The 26,299-nt window shown below is 40.8% G+C and overlaps 1 protein-coding gene across 2 annotated transcripts in view; it reads left to right on the forward strand.

Moving 5' to 3' along the window:
* The window catches only part of lck (LCK proto-oncogene, Src family tyrosine kinase), a 130,143-nt gene that overhangs the window by 46,337 nt on the left and 57,507 nt on the right, over positions 1 to 26,299 (forward strand). For both annotated transcript variants that reach the window (XM_048558350.2, XM_048558351.2), the window contains exons 2-7: positions 72 to 184; positions 15,078 to 15,147; positions 16,218 to 16,311; positions 18,456 to 18,554; positions 19,903 to 20,006; positions 24,720 to 24,869. In XM_048558350.2, coding sequence (XP_048414307.1) covers positions 77 to 184; positions 15,078 to 15,147; positions 16,218 to 16,311; positions 18,456 to 18,554; positions 19,903 to 20,006; positions 24,720 to 24,869 — 625 coding nt within the window. In that variant the 5' untranslated portion in view covers positions 72 to 76. The remainder of the gene's footprint in view (positions 1 to 71; positions 185 to 15,077; positions 15,148 to 16,217; positions 16,312 to 18,455; positions 18,555 to 19,902; positions 20,007 to 24,719; positions 24,870 to 26,299) is intronic.

Consider the following 26,299-nt stretch of genomic DNA (forward strand, 5'->3'; position numbering starts at 1 on the left):
CCTAAACGCTAAAGTAGACGTTAGTGTCTGTGGTTTGAGATGACGGCTGTGTTTATGTGCTTCTGTTTCAGTGAGAATGGGCTGTAACTGTAGCACAGACTATGATGATGATAACTGGATTGAGGATATGTGCGAACAATGCAGGCTGGAATATGAACGAGAGCAGAAGCAATACCAGCAACAAGTAAGTCAACTTTGTGTTCAACAACCTCGTCCCAGATAATTTAAACTTTTTTTCATATATCCATTTGTTTTCCCAAAATTGTAGTTAAACAAAGTCAGGAGTGCAAAGGACTCGGAGTACAGCTTTTGAAAAAGGTCCTACTGGCTCTCTCATTACAGGGAGAGAGACGGAGAGGTGACTAGTGGTGGTTTAACCTGGGGAACAATGTTAGGAAGGTGGGGCCTTCATTGTAACTTTAGCTGGTACAGGAATTGAACCAACACTGTTGGCATCACTCACCAGCTGTCTAGTTAACTGAGGTCACCAACTCCCTCATTCAACGTTGGTGCGGTCCCCTCAAACTGTTTTACTGAGTCGAGGGACAGAAAATGTTCCAGTAAGTTTCAAATGGCCTGATATTCCAATTTAGCTTCAAGGGCTAAGGTGAAGATTATTATTCCTGTTTTGCTTTGGCCACATACCTTGGCCTCCAAAGAGCCTCCCTCTCACTGTACAGATCTGTGATTGGTACCACCCACTCTCTGAATAGCTGCCAGTTAATTTTATCCAGAGTTAAACAAAATCCAACATAATGAGAACTGCAGATGCTGGAGAATCCGAGATAACAAAGCGTGGAGCTGGATGAACACAGCAGGCCAAGCAGCATCTCAGGAGCACAAAAGCTGATGTTTCAGGCCTAGACCATTTTCTGTGTTCATCCAGCTCCACACTTTGTTATTTTAAATAAAATCCAAACTGGAATCTTAGCTCACCTGAGTTCAATCAAAGTGAACCAGCTGGTCCTTTACTGGGAACCAGAATTCTGATCTTCTCCATTGGCAGTATTTGGAGTTCAGTAATGTTTACCTAGTCTTCACAACACAAAACAGTGTCTCCTTTTGAGTCAGTAGATCAGTCTGTTAAGTATGAACAAATGGAGTTGGGGTTCAGAAATATAGCATGTAGCAACAAATCTTGTCACTATATATAGTATTGCTCAAAAGGAAGGCAACAATTTTACATTGATTGGATTTGAGCTTTGTTGCTTTAAGCTACATTTATTGCTCATCCTGTATGAAGCACATTAAAGCTTGTACTGGAGCGTAGCAGGGAGGAGACAATTCTGGATCTGGTGTTGTGCAATGAACCGGATTTGATCAGGGACCTCAAAGTAAAGGAGCCATTAGGAGGTAGTGACCATAATATGATAAGTTTTAATCTGCAATTTGAGAGGGAGAAGGGAGAATCGGAAGTGTCAGTATTGCAGTTGAATAAAGGGAACTGTGGAGCTATGAGGGAGGAGCTGGCCAAAGTTCAGTGGTTCAATACCCTCGCAGGGATGGCAGTGGAACAACAATGGCAGGTATTTCTGGATATAATGCAGAAGGTGCAGGATCAGTTCATTCCAAAGAGGAAGAAAGATCCTAAAGGGAGGTGGGGGCAGCTGTGGCTGACGAGGGAAGTTAAGGACTGTATAAAAATAAAAGAGAAGAAGTATAACATAGCAAAGATGGGTGGGAAGCCGAAGGACTGGGAAGCTTTTAAAGAGCAACAATGGATAACTAAAAAGGTAATACACAGAGAAAAAATGAGCTATGAAGGAAAACTGGCCAAAAATATAAAGGAGGATAGTAAAAGCTTTTTTATGTGAAAAGAAAAAAAATGGTTACAACTAAAATTGGGCCCTTGAAGTCAGAAACGGGTGAATTTATTATGGGGAACAAGGAAATGGCAGAAGAGTTGAATAAGTACTTTGGATCTGTCTTCACTAGGGAAGACACAAGCAATCTCTCAGATGCAGTAGTGGCTGAAGGACCGAGGATAATGGACAAACTGAAGGGAATTTATATTAGGCAGGAAATGGTGTTGGATAGACTGTTAGGTCTGAAGGCTGATAAGTCTCCGGGACCTGATGGTCTGCATCCCAGGGTACTTAAGGAGGTGGCTCTAGAAATTGTGGACGTGTTGGTAATTATTTTCCAAGGTTCTATAGATTCAGGATCGGTTCCTGCAGATTGGAGGGTGGCAAATGTTGTCCCACTTTTCAAGAAAGGAGGGAGAGAGAAAACAGGAAATTACACACCGGTTAGACTGACGTCAGTGGTGGGAAAGATGCTAGAGTCAATTATAAAAGATGAAATTACGACTTATTTGGATAGCAGTTACAGAATAGGTCAGAGTCAGCATGGATTTACAAAAGGGAAATCGTGCTTGACTAATCTTCTGGAATTTTTTGAGGATGTATCTATGAAGATGGATAAGGGAGAGCCAGTGGATGTAGTGTGCCTGGACTTTCAGAAGGCCTTTGATAAAGTCCCGCATAGGAGATTGGTGAACAAAATTAGGGCACATGGTATTGGGGGCAAAATACTGAGTTGGATTGAAAATTGACTGGCTGACAGGAAGCAAAGAGTTGTGATAAATGGGTCCCTTTTGGAATGGCAGGCAGTGACCAGTGGCTTTCGGTGCTGGGACCGCAGCTGTTTACAATATATATTAATGATATAAATGAAGGCATTAGAAGTAATATTAGCAAATTTGCTGATGACACAAAGTTGGGTGGCAGTGTGAAATGTGAGGAGGATGTTATTAGAATACAGGGTGACTTGGACAGGCTAGGTGAGTGGACGGATGCATGGCAGATGCAGTTTAATGTGGATAAATGTGTGGTTATACACTTTGGTGGCAAGAACAGGAAGGCAGATTACTATCTCAATGGAGTCAAGTTAGGTAAAGGGGAAGCACAACGAGATCTAGGTGTTCTTGTACATCAGGCAATGAAAGCAAGCATGCAGGTACAGCAGGTAGTGAAGAAAGCTAATAGCATGCTGGCCTTCATCACAAGAGGAATTGAGTATAGGAGCAAAGAGGTCCTTCTGCACCTGTACAGGGCCCTGGTGAGACCGCATCTGGAGTATTGTGTGCAGTTTTGGTCTCCCAATTTGAGGAAGGACATTCTTGCTATTGAGGGAGTGCAGCGTAGGTTCACAAGGTCAATTCCCGGAATGGCGGGACTATCATATGTTGAAAGATTGGAGCGACTGGGCTTGTATACTCTTGAGTTTAGAAGGATGAGAGGGGATCTGATTGAGACGTATAAGATTATTAAGGGATTGGACATTGTGGAGGCAGGAAGCATGTTTCCACTGATGGGTGAGTCCAGGACCAGAGGACACAGTTTAAAAATAAGGGGTAGGCCATTTAGAACAGAGTTGAGGAAAAACTTCTTCACCCAGAGAGTGGTGGATATATGGAATGCTCTGCCCCAGAAGGCAGTGGAGGCCAAGTCTCTGGATACTTTCAAGAAAGAGATGGATAGAGCTCTTAAAGATAGTGGAATCAAGGGTTATGGGGATAAGGCAGGAACAGGATACTGATTGTGGATGATCAGCCATGATCATAATGAATGGTGGTGCTGGCTCGAAGGGCTGAATGGCCTACTCCAGCACCTATTGTCTATTGTCTATTGTCTAAAACCAATTTGTTCTGAGCCTGGAATCACATGTAAGAATGTCAGACTTCCTTCCCTAGAGAACTACATCTGTCTCTTTTTTAAACAACAATGACTACTTTTGAATTTTTTATTCCAAGATTGAGCTCAAGGGCTACCCCTCTGCCATGGACGGATTTGAACCTCTGCGCCCCAAGATTCTGGTCTATAGGCCCAGTGACTCTAGCATTATTCCACCATCCCCTCACTATTACAAAATACTGTAGAGTATTGTAGAAAATGATCCAGAAGATTCTGATCACAAGGAAGACAGTGCAAAGGAGTCCAATTAAGAAAAATAAACCAGATGGCTTTGAGGTTGAGTTGCTAACTGTGATGAAATCCATTCTTGGTCATTTCACCATATGACCTGCCCTCATCCCACCCGCTGCTCCACTGCAATACATCAATCCTCATTACACATTACCTTTGTACACCAATCAGAAAGCAAAAAGGCTCATTCTCCAATTGGATAATGCTTAAATGTCAGTCAAGCAAACCTGTTTCCCCAGTTTCAATATTATTATACCTGGTAGAGAAATATTCAAAGAAAATGACAAAAAAAAACCCAGTAATTTTTAACATCCTGGTGAATTTTCACCAGGGCTGTTCCTTATAGGGTCCTAATTGACCTTCATTTCTTGGAGACTCGAGGCCAGTTCTGGAGGGTTAGCAGCCCTGTCGGAGACTTTTTGAAAGCTGGGAGACAGGTGGCAAAGTGGAAGAAAACTGGGTCCAGAAATGATTGACCAAGGTACACTAGTCTGGGTCTGCTGAGAAATGAGGCCTAAAGCAGCCCAGACTGAAATCAATACAAACACCATGAATAAACAAACAAAACACAATGTTTCATTTCAGCCCATCAACTGATTCCTCGTTAGCTGGGGTCTCTGATTACTTCTCTTACCGTCATCTCATCGGAAGTAGCCTGGCAGTGTGAAAGGGAAGATAAGTGGTAGTAGAAGGAAAATATTCTGCCTGGAAGTCAGTGGTGAGTGGGGTTCCACAGGGCTCTGTCCTTTGGCCTCTACTGTTTGTAATGTTTATTAATGACTTGGATGTGGGGATTGAAGGATGGGTCAGCAAGTTTGCAGACGACACAAAGGTCGGAGGTGTCGTTGACAGTGTAGAGGGCTGTTGTAGGCTGCAGCGGGACATTGACAGGATGCAGAGATGGGCTGAGAGGTGGCAGATGGAGTTCAACCTGGATAAATGCGAGGTGATGCATTTTGGAAGGTCAAATTTGAAAGCTGAGTACAGGATTAAGGATAGGATTCTTGGCAGCGTGGAGGAACAGAGGGATCTTGGTGTGCAGATACATAGATCCCTTAAAATGGCCACCCAAGTGGACAGGGTTGTTAAGAAAGCATATGGTGTTTTGGCTTTCATTAACAGGGGGATTGAGTTTAAGAGTCGTGAGATCTTTTTGCAGCGCTATAAAACTTTGGTTAGACCGCACTTGGAATACTGCATCCAGTTCTGGGCGCCGTATTATAGGAAAGATGTGGATGCTTTGGAGAGGGTTCAGAGGAGGTTTACCAGGATGCTGCCTGGACTGGAGGGCTTATCTTATGAAGAGAGGTTGACTGAGCTCGGTCTCTTTTCATTGGAGAAAAGGAGGAGGAGAGGGGACCTAATTGAGGTATACAAGATAATGAGAGGCATAGATAGAGTTGATAGCCAGAGACTATTTCCCAGGGCAGAAATGGCTAGCACGAGGGGTCATAGTTTTAAGCTGGTTGGTGGAAAGTATAGAGGGGATGTCAGAGGCAGGTTCTTTACGCAGAGAGTTGTGAGAGCATGGAATGCGTTGCCAGCAGCAGTTGTGGAAGCAAGGTCATTGGGGTCATTTAAGAGACTGCTGGACATGTATATGGTCACAGAAATTTGAGGGTGCATACATGAGGATCAATGGTCGGCACAACATTGTGGGCTGAAGGGCCTGTTCTGTGCTGTACTGTTCTATGTTCTATGTTCTATAAGGACTACTTTAACCACCCGAACCACAGCCAGCGAGGAACAACCCAATTATTCCCCATGGCAACAACAAAACTGAAAGCGCTGAAGAAACTCGGCAACATCTGTAGAGAGAGAAAAGACAGTTAACCTTTCTAGTGTGAAACAACCTTTGTTGGAATTGAGGGGTGTTTAATGTTGTAAGTAAAGGTGTGACGTGGCGGGGGGAATGGACCAGATGGTAAAGGTGACCCAGAGTAAGAGACAAAGGGAGTGTATTAATAATAGAGTAGAGGTACAGATGAATTATAATTAATGGTCATGGTAGAAAGCTAAAACAACATTAAAGTATTGTTCCTTATGTCAATTAGTTTAATAATTATTGATAATTGATTCAATTTCAGTACTTATTTACTCTGCAAAACTGCAGTTCAAGGGAATAAAAATCCAATGTATATTTTGACAATTTACAGGAAATCAAAGAATTGATTAGATGTAGGCAAGGATTTATACATGAAGAAAGCGTCATCTGTAGTCTGCAGCTATTCTTTAACAATTTAGTCATTCATAAAGAGAAAAGGCTGGAATTTCCAAGGGACTGTTAATCTGCGTGAGGTTGTAGTGCTGCCTTTTTTTTTAATGAAAGGAAGGAGCTCCACATTTCTGAAAGGAGATTCCAATCAGAATTCCATAGGGTCCCCACGTGCAACTCTCATCTATGCTGGAATAAAAACTGTCAGGATATCAGAAAATCTGGGCCTTTCTAGCATTCCTATCAGCTGGCTCTGCCTATTTCTCAAAGTATTATTTTTAAATATTGTGACCAAAGCTTTCCACATGTACAAGCTGCATCAGTAAAGCATTCTCATTTAGTCTTTCAGTGATTGGCTTGCCCATTTCAGAAGAAGTTACAAATGAGCCACGTTGGCATAGGCCTGGAGTTATGTATAAGTCAGATGGGGTAATGTGGCAGACTCTCTTCTCTGAAGAACATTAGTGAAGTGAAAAGATATTACAAATAGACAATGGCTTCATGATTATCATTACTAATGCTAGTTTTTCATTCCAGACTGACTGAATTTAAAATCCCCAGCTGCAGTGGTGGGATTTGCTGTAATTTCTGGATTATTGGCCAAGCTTCCTAATTGTTAGGCCAGAAGGAATATAACCACTATCTTACCATACTCATTCAAAATTAACAAATGCAAAACACTGCACTTGTTTAGCATACCATTCACCATCTTATATCACCCTGAAAGAGTAGAGCAGCAGATAGGGGAATGCCAACATGTGAAAGTTCCCCTTTAAACCACACACCATCCTGACTTGGAGCTGTAATACCATCGCTTCACTGTTGCTGAGTCAATATGGTGGAACTCACACCATAAACAGCAGTGTTGTTATACTGGTACCATACGGACTGCCATGAGTTAAGAGGACATTTTACCACCATGTTCTCTTGGGGCATTAAGGGGTAGGCAACAAACACTGGCTTAGCCAAAAAACATACATGTCCTGCGGCCAAATTTAAAATATTCAGTGTAACTTGACAAAGAGTTAAATTCATAAAATCAGCATCTAATTTAGTTTTTCCATCAATCTGGTTTCATCAATTTTCAAAATGAAACTCTTTCTTTTCCGAGAAATATTTGTGCTATCTCTACTTTGTTTTCCACTCTGTCAAATAATACCACTGAAATATTATAATGAAAAGTTATTACTGAAATGTTACTACTGAAATATTACCATTGGAACAGAATTCAATGAGGGAAGCAAAAGTGACCTCATTGCGGTTATCAATATTAAGAAGGGACCATCCAACCTGATTCAGACAAATTCCTCACTACAATGAAAGTCTGCAATAGAAGAAATCACCAGCTAATTGTTGGGAAATTTAGAGTTAGAATAGAAATTAATCTGTTGATGAGGACATAGGAAGTAATTCATAGAACATAGGACTCAGGAGGAGACATGGGCCATTTTGCTCTTTGAGCCATGATGCCAGCTGATCTGGCTGTGATCTCAGCTCCACCATTCTGACAGTACACTATCAGCATTGGTTCTCTTGTCTTTCCAAAATCAATCAAACTCAACCAGGCAAGCCCTTGAAACAGAAACCATGAATGGCTTTAAGGCACAAGAGGTATAAAGATGTAATAATTTCATGCAACACCATCAGAATTGTCAAAAAATGACAAAATTGCTGAAAGGAGAGGCAAGTGACCAATAAATTTCAATTAAAATACAAGTGAAAAGGTTCATTTTGGTAGAGAGAAAACAAAGAGGCCACTTAATCATTGGAAATTAAAAATCCAGCTGAGTTAATGGAGCAAGGGAATTTCATGGTGTATGTTTGTAACTTTCTAAAAATTAAAAACAGGGATTAATGAGGCTATTTTTCTAAAAGAAAGTGCTTTGTAATTCCTTGTGGCAGATAGAATTGAAAAGCAGGGAATTACATTGGACTCACATTGATTCTTTAATTAGACTGAGGTCAGAGTGATCACTGATTCCCATCTATCTCACTCCACTGGTCCCAACATATTTTATATGTAACCCAGATGATATGGCCAAATGTGTTGGTTTTATACTTGCCTGGTTTAGCATTTAAATCAAATCATATAATCATAGATTTGTAAGGCATGGAAACAGACCCTTTGGTTCAACTTGTCCATGCTGATCAGGTATCCTAAATTAATCTAGTCCCATTTGCCAGCATTTGGCCCATATCTCTCTAAACCCTTCCTATTTATATATTCATCCAGATGCCTTTTAAAAGTTGTAATTGAAGCAGCCTCCACCACTTCCTCTGGCAGCTTGTTCCGTACACGCACCATCCTCTGCGTGAAAAAGCTGCCCCTTAGGTCCCTTTTAAATCTTTCCCTTCTCACCATAAACCAATGCCCTCCAGCTCTGGACTTTGCTACGCTGGGGAAAAGACCATGTCTATTTACCCTATCCACACCACTCATGATTTTATAAACCTCTATAAAGCCACCCATGAGCCTCCAACACTCTAACAAGAAAAACCGCAGACTATTCAAACTCTCCCTGTAGCTCAAACCCTCCAGCCCTGGCAACATCCTCATAAATCTTTTGTGAACCCTGTCAAGTATCACAACATCCTTCCTATAGCAGGGAGACCAGGATTGAACGCGGTATTCCAAAAGTGGTCTAACCCATAACTGCACTGCCACAACAATGACATCCCAGCTCCTATACTCAATGCACTGACCAATAAATGCAAATGTACCAAATACCTTCTTCACTATTCCATCGACATGCGACTCCACTTTCAAGGAACTATGAACCTGCACTCAGCTAGGTTTCCTTCATCAACAAAGATTAATGAGTTTCTTAGAAATAAAACTTACTCAAATAAACATGCAAAGATTATTGACAATAAAAAGATTTACCCTGTGCAAGGATAGATGTGAAATGCATGCTAACATCTCAAACCTAGCATGAGGCTAATGAACAAATACCTGACAAAACAAATAAAAAAGATCAGACAGATCACACAGATTTCTCAGGAATCAAACACTCCTTCCCCTCCGCCACTCACCCCCAGATACTAGTGGTGCTCAGGACTCACAAAATCTTAATACAACTTCACCAGGAACTACAGTTCTTCACTACTAACAACTTGGTCTTGAAACGCTTCAAAAGTTGTTCCACCATGCACAGCTCCAATGACTGCTCAAATAGACCACCTTGATTTCATGTGACCATGTTCCCATTTCCCCTCAACTCCCCACATTCTTGGAAATTGCACTCTATCACTTATTCACAAGGACAGTTCCAGCTTTTCAGGAACGCCGAGATTCACCAATCTGGCATTGCCCCTGGATTTTTATCTTGAGCTCTAAACTATTTCACCAAGTAATTACTGCTTGTGTGCTTTCAAACCCAAATCTCTGCTACACTGAAATGTTAACATCACACATCTTCTACTGAACCCCCAAAACACTCAGGACTACCTTGCATTCTCCCTACAGAGAGCTTTGAACTACTCTACAGCTTCCCTGAACCCCAATTTTTCCAGCCCTTGTAGTTCAGTTGCCTAACTGTTAATTGTTTATTTCTAATTTTTGATTGCTTATGAATACCTTATTTCAACCTTTGTTCCCCTGAGGACTTCCCTGATTCTTCATTATGCAACTACTCTCGGACTCCCTTGAGCCTCAACTATACAAAGCCCATTTAGTTTAGAGATAGTAGGAACTGCCGATGCTGGAGAATCTGAGATAACAAGGTGTAGAGCTGGATGAACACAGCAGGCCAAGCAGCATCAGAGGAGCAGGAAAGCTTACGTTTCTGGTCTGGACCCTTCTTCAGAAATTTCTGAAGAAGGGTCCAGACCCAAAACGTCAGCCCCCCTGCTCCTCTGATGTTGCTTGGCCTGCTGCATTCCTCCAGCTCCACACCTTGTTATCCCATTTAGTTCAGTTGTTTTTAGCAGCACAATTAATAACAGCCCTGCATGACACCAAGTCTGCTTCTCTCACACACTGCCTCTCACCTTTGAACTCCTCTTCACTGGCTTCTGAACCTTCTTGAGTGACCTATTGAAACCTTTGTAACAGGCCCAAAATTATTGCTAGTCAGAATTGGATGAAACTAATATTTTAGAACAGGCAAATCTCACAAACCCATCAAACTGTCTCTACCACTGAATGGTACAATATTTATGAAGTGCTAGCTACTGCAGCACAGATTGTTACAACAGAAAAGACATTCATCACATTTGATTAGACCATACTGAGCACTGTGTACAGTTTGAGGCTCCAAATTATTTTAAGAAGGCTCAAGAAAAGATTTACCTCTCTCCCTATTTATTTCAGAACTCCCTTCCCGTCCCCCATTTCTGAAGAAGGGTCTAGGCCCGAAACATCAACTTTCCTGCTCCTCTGATACTGCTTGGCCTGCTGTTCATCCAGCTCAGCACCTTGTTACCTTGTGAATAGAGTTTGTTGTAATAGGAAACACTGAATAAGCTGGTGTTTTTTGTGGAAGGAGTAATCTGAAATAAGTCATTTTGGTTATGAAAATGTTTGTTAGTGTAGATACAATGCTGCCACTTGTGAAAAATTGACAGCTATGAATTATAAACATAAGCTAGTTAGTAGGAAACCTAAAGGGAAATTCAAGAGAGATTGACTTACCCAGAGAGTACTGAGAAGATGTTGAGGTGAATAATATAAAACCCTTTAACAGGAAGCACATGAGAGAGAGAAAATATGCTGATTTGGTGAGATAAAGAAGGGCAAATGGAGGATCATAAACATCAGCAAAGATACGTCAAGCTAAATGGCTTGTTTCTGTCATGTAAATTTGATGTGTCCCAACAAGGAGGCTTGCTTGAGAGGAATATATTTCTGAAATCTAATTACAAGGACAACTTTTATTGATTTTGCATGAAAGTTTTAGTTTTGAATGTTTTTCTAAATTGAATGAAAGAAAACTTCTGAGCTGTGTTTTTGGAAGAAAACAATTCATTTCACATTCACAAAGCTCAGACTAAATATGAACTCAAGCAGTATGCACTCAGATTACATGCAACGTGTTATATTTGAATCAGAAACTTTTTCACACCATCCCTAATGGGGCACAATTTACTATGTCTGTTTTAAAATGGTAAGAATATACATTGTATCTGGTTCTTGTATGATCTGAAAATATGGTGAAGATTGGGCAGATTGGGATCTTTGAAAACAAACCATCAGATATAAAGCATTCAAATAGAGAATAAAGTGTGCGGTGAAATTATAAAAAGCATCTAGATAACAAATCTAATTAAATTCTCAGTATTCTAAAATTATTCAGCCAAATATTTATGTAGAAAAATGTAGTGAATTTCAAAATTTTCCAAATCAGCAAATAATTTAAAGAATTTTTTTGATAACGAGAACATGCCTCTTTTTGAATCTGAAAACCATTGTGTCCTGGCTAACATACCTCAATCCTTAGACATGTTTCGTACATATTCAATTTAAAAAGATGGAATTAAAGAAAGAAACAACAATAAAGAAGTGCTGGTGTGTGAGCACAGTATAAACTGGCAACACAAGCTAATTATTTTCACACCAAAGACAATTATAGACTGTGATGCTTGTGTATTAGCTTAGTGAAAGGGTCATTAATAAATATGGTGATGTGTGATCAAGGCTGCACTATATTAACTGCAGCACAGCTAAATAAACAGGACTTGTATGCAACTTTCAGCACATTTTGATAAATTGGCAGCAACTAGCTGTAGCTTCGCTCAGTTAATGAGCCAACCTCTGGCTCAGGAGTTTGTGGATTTGAACTCCCAATCAGAAGGCTTGATTTGTCTAAGGGAACACATCAGTACAGTATTGAGGAGTTTCATATGGTTAACAGCTTCCTCCTTTGGGAAAATAAGGCCCTGTAAACCACTTCTGCTGTTATAGGCTTTATATTAAAGACCCAATTAAATGCTTCAAAGAGCAAATAGCTCTCAGAGTCCTGATCACTGTTCCTCCATCAGCCAATATCATCACAAAGAAATGTGTTAACTCCTCTTTCATGGTATTGCTGCTTGTAGGATTTTGCTGTGTGCAAAATAGCTACTGTACTGCACAGAGGTATTGCAATTCAAAGTAATTCATCATGTAAACTGTTTGGAGATGTAGTTAGGGACTGTTTAAAAACAAGTATCCTTTTCCTCTACATCCATTGAACTCAAGCCCAGATCCAATCCATCAAAGAGAATTAGGTGAAGCCAGTAGCTGTTGAAAAAACTTGGCTCAGTAATGAATTTTCCATTATGTACAATTCAGGTTTCTTCAGAAATTTTGAAGTCTGACTTCTTACAGATTTGAACCTGATTTTACTTTAAGTTTATTGCAAGCATAAAGGATTTCCTCCCATACTATGTTAAAGTCCTAACCAAATGATTAGCCTGTGCTAAATTGCAGATCTCAGGAGCAGCTCCAATAAAACTTTTGAATTGAAGAGTTCAAGTGTTGCCACACATTCAGTTTATTACAATCTGGGGTGACATTCTGTGGTGCAAGCGTGAGTGTCTTTACCTCCCAGCCAGGGGGCCCAGGTTCATGCCCTACCTCTTCCAGAAGTGTGTAATAATTTCTCTGAACTGGTTTATTTTTTTAAAATCCCTTTTTGCGATTAGATTCCCTACCATGTGGAAACAGGCCCTTCGGCCCAACAAGTCCACACCGCCCCTTGAAGCATCCCACCCAGACCCATCCCCCTATAACCCACACACTCCTGAGCACTACCAGCAAATTTAGCATGGCCAACCCACCTAACCTGCACATCTTTGGACTGTGGGAGGAAACCGGAGCACCCAGAGGAAACCAACGCAGACACAGGGAGAATGTGCAAACTCCACACAGTCACCCGAGGCAGGAATTGAACCCGGGTCCCTGGCGCTGTGAGGCAGCAGTGCGAACCACTGAGCCACCGTGCCGCCCCTTTATTACTTTCTGAAACTTAAGATCATATTATTGTCATTGCATTTCCTCCTACATTGAATTGATGCACATTGTGCAGGGTAATTATTTACAAGATGTCCATAATAACACTTCAATATGAAAAGAATTTGCTAAGAATAGAGATGCCAGGAAATAACACCATCTCTATTACATGCTTACATTTTACTGAAACCTTGATTACTATTCCTGCTTAAAGCTCCCTCAATTTTGCAGCTACTGACAATTCTTAAAGTCATGTAAGCAATATGGAAGGAACTCTAAATATTATTCCATCTAAACTGTTTGCATAACAGAAATTTTCAACTGTTTATAAATTAAGTATGTTTCATATGGACAGCAAATTGATCTTGATTCACAAAGTACATTCACTTGTTGGAGGCATCAAGACCAGTTCTCCCAAATTTTCAGCCACTAATACCACTGTGACCCTTCCTCAGAACATTCGGGTCAACAGCCCCGAAATGTTAACTTTGTTTTCTCCTCCACAGATGCTGCCAGACCTGCTGAGCCTTTCCAGCAATTTTGTTTTTGTTCCTGATCAACAGCATCCGCAGTTCTTTTGGTTCTTACCCCCACATCTCTAGTGGCCAATCCAATCTGATTAATCTAATCTGCACATCTTTGGACTCTGGGAGGAAACCAGAGCACCTGGGGGAAGCCCACACAGACACAGGGAGAACATACAAATCCCACACAATCACCCGAGGCTGGAATCAAACCTGGGCCCCTGGAGCTGTCAGGCAGCAGTGCTAATTCCTGAGCTACCATGCCACTCTAAGACAGACAATTAGGGCTTGTTGGGGTTTTGAACCTGGGACCTCTCACATGTCTGCAACATACAAGCCCCAAAGCAAGAATCACACATCTAGACCAACACACCATTGCCAACATTTGGCATCAATATCAACATTTACCAGCTTAAGCATTCATAACATTGCAAGGGAGTAGCTTGTTTTGTCTGCACTGAAAACATAAAGAGAACAGTGAGACAGCCTGATTAAATAGCTCACAGGACAAATTAACTTCCAACAACTCATTTCTGTGATCACTGAGAATTGCATCAATACCATGTTGATAATGTGACAAGCTTCTGATCATTTATTTTGGCACAGTTCAGTCAAAGGTGATGTAACTTCACCAAGATTTAACGGGATAGTATACGTGTTTTTGCCAGCGATGTACAATAGATAACCTGGTCCAGATATGTGATAAACTCTGACAGAATGATAAATTCCTTCTCTCAGTGGTCTCCGCCCTTTACACTTGCTGATGCCTGGTGGCTCGATCAAGGACTGCGTGCCTATGGATCAGTAGGAGCCTGGAAGCAGCCAGCAAAGGGTCTGTTTTACCAGCTCCAGCAGAACGCCTGCTCCTTCCCCCTCCCCACTATCACAGGCAAGCCTCTGCCTACCATTAGATTGGTACCGGAAGGAGCGGGTGAAGACCAGAGTTGGCAACGAGGTTGGAGTGCCAGTCATGGGGTTTATTGGGTGGAAGTGGAAGGGTGGCAGGGACCCCACACATCTGGTTAGCTCAGTTGGCTGGATGACTGGCTTACAACATAGACTCAACACCACTAGCATGGGTTCAGTTCTCACACTGGCTGAGGTTACCATTGCAGAACTCCCCTGAACTTGTCCTCTCACCTGTGACGTGGTGACCTCCAGGTTAAGCAATCATTAGTTGCTTCTCTGTAATGAGACTTTACCTTTTACTTTATGTTCTGAAGTCTACAGGGTAGCCATATACATGTGTAAGAATTTTTGCTTCCTGTTTTAGATTTTTGATGTTGAAGTGCCTTTTCATGGTAGGGAGTGTAACATTCATCTAACAGTAAAAATGTACCAGAAACTCAGCAGGCCTGGCTGCATCTGGAGAGAGAGAGAAACACAATTTGTGCTTTGAGTTCATTGACTCTTCCTTGGAATTCATTGGTATCGGCATATCATTGGTATCGGCGTATCATTGGTGTCCACTTTTATTACAGAACCATAAAGAAATACGTGATCCCCTGGTGAATTATAAAATACAGTCTCCACCATCTTCGCCCTCCATAGGTGAGTTGATACAGATACTACGCTGTTCGTTTACTTTGGTAAGAACTTATAAGTGGGACCCTCTGGGCTGGATGCATGACTCTGTTCTGGACATAATTTCTGACTGAATTGTCAGTGTTTTGTCCCTGTCCTGTAGCATAGCCATGGATATTAAGAAAGAAATATCACCAGAAATCTAAAGTGACAGGATGCTTACATTCAGAATGTTTCTGTGATGGACATATACTGACTCAAAAACTGAAAAGCATTTTTCAACACAAGTTATGGCCTCTGCTTATAAAGTCATGGTCTCTACGTTTTATGAAAGTATTTTAATAATCTGTCTCACCATTTTCCAAGATTTGTTCATCAACAACCATTCCCCCACTCCTGTCCCTCTTCTTACACCCCCTTTAACAGGTATCCTTTCTTCTCAGCTTACTGCATCATTTTTCTCCAATATTTCCCCAACTGTCCACATCCTTTTGAAGTTTAAGATTTTTTTCACTGCTTATGGCACCTCCAAGTCCTGTGTCATCTGCAAACTTTGATTTATACCCTGTATCCCCTCTTTCATATCATTAACATTCAGGAACACCCCATTTTTTTGTACAAAGTGAGTGGGAGATACCTATCCCTCATTTAAGAAGCGTAGACTATCTGACTAGGGTGTGCACACAGCTGCTGTACTTAATGCAAAAAGCTAGTCACTCAGCCCTCATGATAATACTGCTCTGAGTCTCACACATTGCCTCTCCTTTTTTTCATGGATGAGAGATATGATTCATATATCAGCATTCAATTTGGAACGAGCTGACTCACACACACTGCCCTGTCCGTTTCTCTTAAAAACAATTTTTTAATTGAAGAATCCAAACCTCAAATTGCTTTGTTTCTCAAGTTGTTTAGTTTAAACGTTCAAAGTTTTTGTTGGTACAGAAGATGACTGAATTTTACAGGGTGCGGGAGTGCAGGGGCAGGGAGCTGTCACCTCGGTTTTGTTTGTACATCACAATAAAGAGAACTTTTTTCATCACTGGAGCTAATTTTTATTAATGGTGCAAAAGTAACTAAACAGAACGGTTTTTCAGGGGATGATATATTTGTCGCCTTGTACAATTACGAGCGAACCCACGAGGATGATCTTGATTTCAAGGAAGGTGATCAGCTAAAAGTTCTAAAACGGTAAGTTATCTGCAAGACAAGCTTCATGAGATGTCAGCAGCAAATGAACAGAAAGTCTGAAATAATAAATTAAACAAAATGAACCCACTGAAACTCCATTAGTTTCTGTAACCAAAACATTTCAGATGGAATGCTTCCAGTGTGTTTGGCACAGAGAAGAAAGCCAGGCAATAACATGGGTGAACAGCTCCCAAGGCTCAGTATTGTGCAAGGTCTCCTGTCCAGAGATTTGGGCAGCCAATCTGCAATTCCTAAATGCCCCATTAAAAATCTTTTTTAAAAAATGGAACCAACGTATGGAGACCACAATTTGATAGAGGCAACTTCCCATTGCAGTGGGGTGACCATCCAAGTCTCTCTGGCCCAAAGAAGAGGCACAGAGAGAGACCTGCAAAAGGGTTTTCTCCCTACTTTTTATTCATTCTCAGGATGTGGGCGTCACTGGCTGGGCCAGCATTTAGTGCCCATCCCCAAAGGGTAGTTAAGAGTCAACCACATTTCTGTGGACCCAGAGTCATATGTAAGCCAGACTGGGTAAAAATGGCAGATTTCCTTCCCTGACTAATCTTAGTGAACCAGATGGATTTCTGCTAACAATTAGTGCAGTTTCAAGGCAATCATTAGGGTTTCAATTCCAGATTTTTATTGAATACAAATTTCTCCTTCTGCTAAAGTAGGTTTCTAGCCCAGGTGCCCAGAACATTTCTGGGGTCTCTGGATTAATAGTCTAGTGATACCATAAGGCCATTGCCTCCTACCCTGAAATGGCAGTAGTCACATACAGTAAAATCTTTGAGTCTCTCCAGTTATCAGCAGGTTTGGGACTGACCTTTCAAACCATCACGATCCTGAAGTCCACAGTTAACCTCAGGCCATAACTTCTATTCACCAATGTCTGGCCCACAAGACAAAGGAGTTCTTGATGTTAATAGGTAGACAGACAGGTAGTCTACCTTGGATTCCAGGATCTGCAAATTTTTTGTTTTGTCTCTTGATGTTAACAAACTGTTTGCTCCCTGCAAACAAACATAGAGCAAGTAAGACACACTTTATTTTCATTTTATCACACAGCTCATCTCAGATCTGTGAGACACGGCACCCATTCATCAGCAAAAACAGGCAAACACACTGAATGCTCATGAATAGAGCTTATTGATAAAATTACAATCTGTATGATTATAATCACTTTAAATGTAAGTTACATGTAAAAACATTTTCCGATTTGTCAGAATATTTCTGGATATAACAATATGATGCCATGTTAGAAATTATTCCACAAATCAGTCACTAGCAAGATTTAAGATTGGATATTAAAACATAATCACTAGCAAAGTACATTGGCCCCGTAATTTATCAAAATACTCTGAAGAGTGAATTTTGGATAAATTGCACAGTCAAATCATTTTGAACTAAAAATAATCATTTCCAGAACATCAAAGCTAGTCAAGAGCAAAATAATAACAAGGGTTGTGTTCCTTGTTGCAATAATACTAATGATGTACAGAAATTTATTTACTTACATCAGATATTTGACAATATTTCACAACCTGACATCTTTGCATGTTTTGTGAAATGAACACTAACCTGAATTATGCACATGAGATAAGATTTAAGAATGAATATTTTGCCCTAAGCTGATCAGCCAAAATCTTGTTCTATTTATTTGAGATGTGGTTTGCTCAAATTCAAAACTTGTTTAAGTTCCCTACTATGGAAAGTCATTGGTCCTAACAATCCATGACTGTTCTGTATGTTATTCCAGGATTGCCCTCTGGGAGATACACTCCCTATATTGCTTTAAAGGCCATGGAAATTAGAGGGCAAAGGGTTTGGGGTGATTCCAAAGTATAGAGTTCCCACATCTCACACTTCCTCTGGGACCCTGTCTGTATAGTTCCATCTGGTGAGATGAGGCATTTTGGCTGATCTAATGGTGAGATTGTGTGGGGGAGTTTAGGAAATTTTCCTTTATTCACATTGGGGATCAGAAAAACTGAATGCAAACATCTTTCCAAGGTTTCTGAGTAAGTTTAAAAGCAGACCAATGAGCCAAATAATTGATTCTTGTTCTGCATCCTTTTTGTTCCAATTTCATTGTTGTGATCCAAGGCAAAATAACACACATGACTTGTCCTCTTTGGTAGGGAGGGAGACTGGTGGAAAGCACAGTCTTTAGAGACAGGACAAGAAGGCTACATCCCATACAATTTTGTGGCACGGGCGCACACGCTGGAGATTGAAACGTAAGGATCCTTTACCAGTTGATATTTCTTATTTATTTGACTAATTTATTTTCTATTTATTTACCAAAGGTGTGAGCTTATACCACTGTCCCGTCAGATGAAAGACTTTCAGCTCCCTTGTACACAAGTAGTAAATTTGCTTTTTATCAGTTTGAATTAATAACCTTTTGCTTTACTCTGACAAGCTGAAGTACAATGATGGTTTTATCTTTTCCGCGTTTGTAGTTTTGATAAAGATCATCTCCCAGACTTCTGTCTTCAAGGCTGAAAAGTTCAAGTTTCTTCAGTTTATCCACATAACTTTTAGACTAGGAATCTGGTTTCTGGTCAGTTTTGCATGAATATTTCCCTATTTCTGAATGACCAGTGCACATGATGTGTTCTGACCCGAATGCCACATAGTTTAATCATGACTTTGAGACTAACATTTGCAGTTTTGGCTTTGCAATTCAACTTTCTGTTACCTTTCTTGATGCAACTTTACATTTGCCATTAGATATTTAGAACCTACTAAACTTTTAGATCTTGTCCAATGGTTCCTTATTACTCTGTTCTTTATTTGGGATGTGGGTATCACTGGCAAGGCCAGCATTTGTCACCCATCTCTAATTGTCCCTTGAACTAAGTGACTGTTAGACCACTTCAGAGATAGTTAAGGAATAAACCACATCACTGTGAATATTCTCCAGAAAAATGTTATACCAAGCTTTGCAACATTCTCTTATGTTTAGCTGGCTTGTCCTGGTTCCCTGCCCTCCTGCTGCTCACCCCACCCAGGCTCTTCAAAGGAACCCAATTTTCTGATTCTCCCCCGGCCATTTCGAGCCTGTCAAGGCAGTAATGCTTTAATGAGAAGAGGATGCAATGATTTCCTTGGCGCCCTGAGTTGTAATTATGGTCTGTATTAATTTGCACTTTGTTGGTAGTTCCTGTACATTGAGTTAAATAATTAAGCGTAAAGAATCAATGTAACAGGCAGAAACACAGGCATCGGATCGTACTTGTTCAGATTAACTGTACTGTTTCTCCTGCTTTGGTTTCTCTGAAGGGATTCGGTGAGAATACAACAAAATTGTATCCAAACGTTACTGAATGATTAAAACTTAGATGATACGCGTTTTAGTCCTTTGACATTTTTAACTTGTACTTTACCCCCATCTTTATCATTTGTGTGTCTATTTCCAACCTTTATCATGCTAATGAAAGCATAAATATATTTGTCGGCTATGTGCTTACCTGTTTTTGGCATTGACACCCTGACTCTGCTCCTTCCTGGAATATTAGTTCAGTTTAGGATTAAGGGTGCATTCCCCATTTGATTAATAACCAAGACTTTCGACTTTCCCAGATGGTTCTTTAAAGATCTAAGCCGGAAAGAAGCTGAGCGACAACTTCTGACAGCTGGCAATTCCGTAGGCTCTTACTTGATTCGAGAGAGTGAAACCACCAAGGGTATGTTTTAAAAGATGACCTGCAGAGGTCATTCATTCTCCTGTGATGTATCTTTTTAAAGATACACTAACTACTAGACTATATTTTTATGCAATGGCTGAAGAACACTACAAACCTGGCTCTGGATTAACCTTCATTATTGATCAGGCATAACATGTATCATATATTAATTATAAGGTATCTCTGTAAGGAACATATAATCTGCTGCATTCTTTCTTCAGCTGTCACACTAACATAGAAATGTGAATTGAATTTCATAGAAAAATTACAACACATAAGAAGGCCATTCAGCCCATTGTGTTTGAACCAGCTCTCGAGGACAATTGAGCTAATCCCATTTGACCATCTTTTCTCCTTCATCCCATAAATAATCAATCAATTCTCTTTTGAAGGCTGACATTGAATCTTCCTCCACCATACCTTCAAGCCATTCATTGCAGTGATCAACCCCTTGCTGCAGAATTCTCCTCATTTCACCAACACTCCTTTTCGCCATCGCTTTAAACCTATAATGGGCTCTGCTGTCTGGTACAGTTACACATTTAAAAGGCATCTGGATGAGTATATGAATAGGAAGAGTTTAGAGGGATAGAGGCCAAATGCTGGCAAATGGATCTAGATGAATATAGGATATCTGGTCGGCATGGACAAGTAGGACCACAGGGCCTGTTTACATGCTGTACAGCTCTATGATTCTATGACTCCAAATCTCCTCTCAGCTTCCCCCATCTAAGGAGAACAGTGCAACCTCTCCAATCTATCCATAAAACTAAGGCCTCTTACTTGAGGAACCACTGGCATGAATCTGTTTTGAACCCTCTTTAAAATGTTCACTTTGTTCCTGAAAGTTAACATTCAGTGCTGGATATGACATTCTAACTGATGTTGAACCGCCAGAGTTTTGTGTAGTTTACCATAATTTCCTTGTTTCTCTACTCCACACCTTGATTTATAAAGCTGAGAATTCTGTTTATATTATTAATTGCTGATTTATCTTATCAACAAGTTGTGCAATTCTCAGTTGGTTTGGAGGGGATTCTGAGAGATAGGATTTAATGTATTCAGAGAGGCAAGGACTGACTAGGGATAGTCAACATGACTTTTTGCATGGAAATCATGTCTCACCAATTTGATTGAGCCTTTTTCAGGATGTAACAAAAAGGATTGATGAGGGCAGAGCAGTAGACATCCTCAATGTGGACTTTAGTAAAGCCGTTGACAAGGTTCCGCATGGGAGGCTGATTCGTAAAGTTAGATCATATGAGACTCAGGGAGAGTTTACCAGTTGGGTACAAAATTGACTTGATGATAGGAGACAGAAGGTGGTGGTGGAGGATTGTTTTTTGGACTGGAGTTCTGTGCCCACAGGGAACAGTGCTGGATCCACTTTTATTTTTAATTTATATAAATTTAGATGAGTGTTTAGGAAGTATGGTTAGTAAGCTTGCAGGTGACACCAAAATTGGTGGTGGCATAGTCAACAGTGAAGATTTTCCAAGATTACAAAGGGATCTTGATCCATTGGGTCAATGAGCTGAGGAGTAGCAGATGGAGTTTAAATTGGATAAATGCAAGGCTTTGCATTTTGGTAAAACAAACAGGGGCAGGATTTATACAGTTGATGGAAGGGCCCTGGAGAGTGTTGTCAAATAGAGAGACCCGAGGGGAGGGATGGCAATCGGGTACACAGTTCTTTGAAAGTTGCATCACAGATTGATGCGATGGTTAAGAAGGTGTTTAGCATATTTGCCTTCAATGCTCAGACCATTGAAAATAGGAGTTGGGGCATCATTTTGAGATTGTACAGGACATCGGCGAGCCACGTTCGTAGTACTCTGTACATTTCTGGTGGCCCTTTGGAAGGATATTATTAAATTGGAGAGGATTCTGAAAGATTTATCAAGGTGTTACCAGGACTGGATGGTGTCAGCTTTAAAGAAAGGCTCGGTAAGCTGGGACTTTGAGGTTTATAAAATCATGAGGGGCATAGATAAGGTGAATGCAAAGGTCTTTTTCCCAGGGTGGGTGAATTCAAAACTAAGAGGCATATTTTTAAGGTGAAAAGAGAAAGATTTAAAAGGGATCTGAGAGGCAACTTTTTCACACAGAGGGTGGTTCGTAATTGGAACGCACTGCCAGAGCAAGCACTAGTGTAGGTACTGTGCCAGCATTTAAAAACATTTGGAGAAGTACACAAACAGGAAAACGTTGGACGGTAACAAAGTGTGAAGCTGGATGAACACAGCAGGCCAAGCAGCATCTTAGGAGCACAAAAGCTGCCGTTTTGGGCCCAAGGGCCTAGGCCCAAAACATCAGCTTTTGTTCTCCTAAGATGCTGCTTCTCCTGCTGTGTTCATCCAGTTTCACACTTTGTTATCTTGGATTCTCCAGCATCTGCAGTTCCCATTATCTCTGATCAAAACTTTAGAGGGTTCTGGGCCAAATGCAGGCTAGTGGGGTTAGTTCAGTCTGGGAAACTTGGTTGGCATGAACATTTGACTACAATAATGCATTGAAAAATTGCTTTTCATTTTGAGAACTGAAGATTGTTGCTGTTCTATTTATCCTATTTTAAAGCAACTTTTAAACAAGCTTAAAAATTATCATTTGAGAAATGAAAGTTGTAATCAATGTTTGAGTCATATGCAGAGGGGGATAGTTACCTGGTAGATGTCCACATTTTTTATAGGGCTGAATATTTTCAGTTATACTAAAGACAGAAAATCAAGAGGTCATTGACCTCAATATTAACTCTGTTTCTCTCTCCTCAGAGGTTGCGAGGCCTGCTGTGTTTCTGTTTTTATTAGAAATTTGCAGCATCTGCAGTATTTGGCTTTGTTTCAATGACTCTAAACCTAAATTTTTTTTCAGGTTTCATCATCATTACCATCATTTGAATCTTCATTTAGACACAGTATTTGAATTATTTGCTCCGGCATGTAATGGGACATGAAGAAATGCAGTCACCTTTCAATATAGCATTAGAAAGAAAACATTTGCTTTTAGCCTGTTTTATTTTGCTCCTGACACTTATTGCAGCAATAATGGGAAGTGCAGATGCTGGAGAATCCAAGATAACAAAGTGTGGAGCTGAATGAACACAGCAGGCCAAGCAGCATCAGAGGAGCAGAAAAGCTGACGTTTTGGGCCTAGACCCTTCATCAGAAAAGGGGGATGGGGAGACGGTTCTGAAATAAATAGGGAGAGAGGGGGAGGCGGACTGAAGATGGATAGAGGAGAAGATCGGTGGAGATAGGTCCTCTCCACCTGTCTGCTCCTCTATCCATCTTTGATCCACCTTCCCCTCTCTTCCTATTTATTTAAGAACCCTGTCTCCATCCCCCTTTTCTGATGAAGGGTCTAGGCCCAAAACATCAGTTATTGCACTGCTTTCTGAGTTGCCTGTTTCATATCAAATGTGATGATATGTTGCTCATATGTTCAATATTCCTTTTTGCAGCACCTTGAGATTTTCTAAATTATAATAACAGGAAATACAGGTTATCATTCCACTGCCCTGAAATTCTGGGGCTTTCTTGAACTGAACGATTTCTACCTGAATTTATATCTGTTCCAGCTCAGGCAGAATGTAATTGTTGAAAGTCACATATTTTTGGGAATACCTGCAGATCTCATGATGTCCTTGAACCTGTGACCCTCCCATATTCGAGGGTCTGGAGGAGATAGACAACCACACCAAACATTCAGAGAGCTCTCTGGCCCACAGCTGGTTTTAACATTGTCCATACACAGTGGTTAACGCTGCTGCCTCACAGCACCATGGTCCCAGGTTCAATTCCAGCCTCGGGCGACAATCTATGTGGAGTTTGCAGATTCTCCCTGTGTCTGAGTCTGTTTTCTCCGTGTACCCTGGTTTCCTCCCACAGTACAAAGATATGCAGTAAGGGTGGATTGGCTGTTGGAAATGCAGGGTTACAGGATAAGTAGGGAGATGGCTCTGGGTGGGATGTACTTCAGAATGTCCATGTGGAATTTGATGGGCTGAATAGCCTGCTTCCACATTGCAGGGATTCTATGCTGTAGATACCAACAGCCTGAGCCCTGACAGGGTCAGTGTCCAGTAGGGGCAGGAATATCAGTGTTATATCCATAATATTATCAGTGATCAAAAACTGCTGCAACTAATATTTTGCACTTGGTGACCATTTACCTGTCCGGGTTGTAAGTTCTGGAATTTTCTTCCTAAGGCCCTCAGTCTCTTTACCCCTGAAAGATCCTTCTACCTCCTTCTTTGGCCAAGCTTTTTGAAGCTGTCATTAAATCAAAGCCAATGTTTAAATACAAATTGCCAATTTGGGAACCCTGTGTATGAATCAGGCATTAGATCAGGAGAGAATCTTTTTGCTGAACTGAAGGAAATCCCATAAGTACAGGGTAAAGATTTCTCCGTTTCACTCAAGAGCACACCTTCAAATCTCCAATGTGTGTTTCTTTCCATCTACCGCCATATCCTGACTCATTCTGTCTTGACAAAATACCCAGTTGAGTAAAATTTTATGCAAAGTTAAGGCTGATTTTATTTGTGGTCTTATACCCACAAAGATCACAATACCGGAGCTCACATGTGGCCCTCAGAGTGAGACATTTCTGAGACAAATGTTCAAATCCATTTGATTGTGTTCTTGATGATATTTTGCAGCAGGAAGCAAACTTCTCACATTGTATTTTAACTCTTATTTCTCTTGAGTGCAGGTTCTTATTCACTGTCTGTAAGGGACTTTGATTCACGACAAGGAGACGTGGTAAAGCACTATAAGATTCGCTCTTTAGATAAAGGAGGCTATTACATTTCGCCACGGATAACCTTCAATACTCTTCACGAGCTGGTGAACCATTACTCATGTAAGTTTACTACTGGCTGAGTACGCATTTTCACAATTCACATGTGGAAACCATCTCAACAAATTAATGGCCTGGTCAGAAGAAGACATTTGAAGTTCTTCAATTATTCATGGCACTGAGTTTGAGCTCATGTGAAAATATCTCTGAAGGTCACAGTTTTGACTGAGTACCATTTCCCTGTCTTGTGGAATTGGGTGGATGAGGTGGTCAGCCTGTGATTACTGACAGGATCAAAACTGGCACAATTTCAAAATTGTCAGAAGGTATAAAAGGTAGACACATTGCAAGTTGTGAGGAGGATAGGATGGAATCTCAACAAGATATAGATAGAGAGTGGGTGGACCGTCAGATGGACTGAGATGAAATTGATTTTTGGATGAATCTCTTGACACTGTGAAAACCAGAAGTAGTGGATACATTTGGTTACTAAGGGAGGTCCAAGGGGTTGTCACATTGACTGTTCTAAAATGTTAGCAACATTCAATTCTGCCTAGGAATAGGGATGAGCTTATTGTAAGGTTTTTAATAGGTCACCCCAACCATTCAACAATTACTGAATAGTCATAAATCCATAAGAGTTTGCAAAATGGGAGCTGTGGTAGGCCATTCAGCCCTTCAAACCTGCTTAGTCATTCAATGGGGTCACGGTTGATCTGATGTCCTTCGCATTCACTTTCTTGCTCTTTCCCTGTAACCCTTCAACACCCATCATTCAAGAATCAATCTCAGCCTTAAATATACACAAGAACTCTGCCTCCACAGCTCTCTGTGGCAAGGAGTTCCAAAGGCTCTCAAGCCTCTGAGACAAGAAATTCCTCCTTGTCTCAATCTTAAATTGGCACCTCTTTACTCTGACACTATTCCCTCTGGTCATAGGCTCTCCCACGAAGGAAAACATCTTCTCAGCATTTACCCTGTCAACCCCCTTCAGAATCCGATATATTTCAATCAAATCATCCCTCATTCTTCTGAACTACAATGAGTAAACTCCTAACCTGCTTATCTTTTACCCATAAGACTATGACACCACACCGGAGATTATCAAGTAAGCCTTCTCTGAACTGCCTCCATTGATATCTTCCCTTTAGTAAGGTGACCAAAATTGCTCACAATACTCCAGATGTGGTCTCACCAGTACCTTGTACAGTTACAGCAAAATTTCCCTGCTCTTATGCTCCAACACCTTTGAAATAAGGGCCAACTTTCCATTATCCTTCCTGAATACCTGTTGTACCTGTTGACTAGCTTTCTGTATTTTTTGTACAAGGAACCCCAAGTCCTCTGTGTTGCACGTCTCTACACCTTTTCTCCATTTAATTAATACGCTGCTCATGTGTTCTCACTTCCAAAATGAACAACTTCACATCTTTCCACATTGTAGTGATTTGCCAATATTTTGCCCATTTATTTAACCTATTACTATCTCTCTG

The sequence above is a fragment of the Stegostoma tigrinum genome, chromosome 24 (genome assembly GCF_030684315.1).
Source record: "Stegostoma tigrinum isolate sSteTig4 chromosome 24, sSteTig4.hap1, whole genome shotgun sequence".
Taxonomy (NCBI): domain Eukaryota; kingdom Metazoa; phylum Chordata; class Chondrichthyes; order Orectolobiformes; family Stegostomatidae; genus Stegostoma; species Stegostoma tigrinum.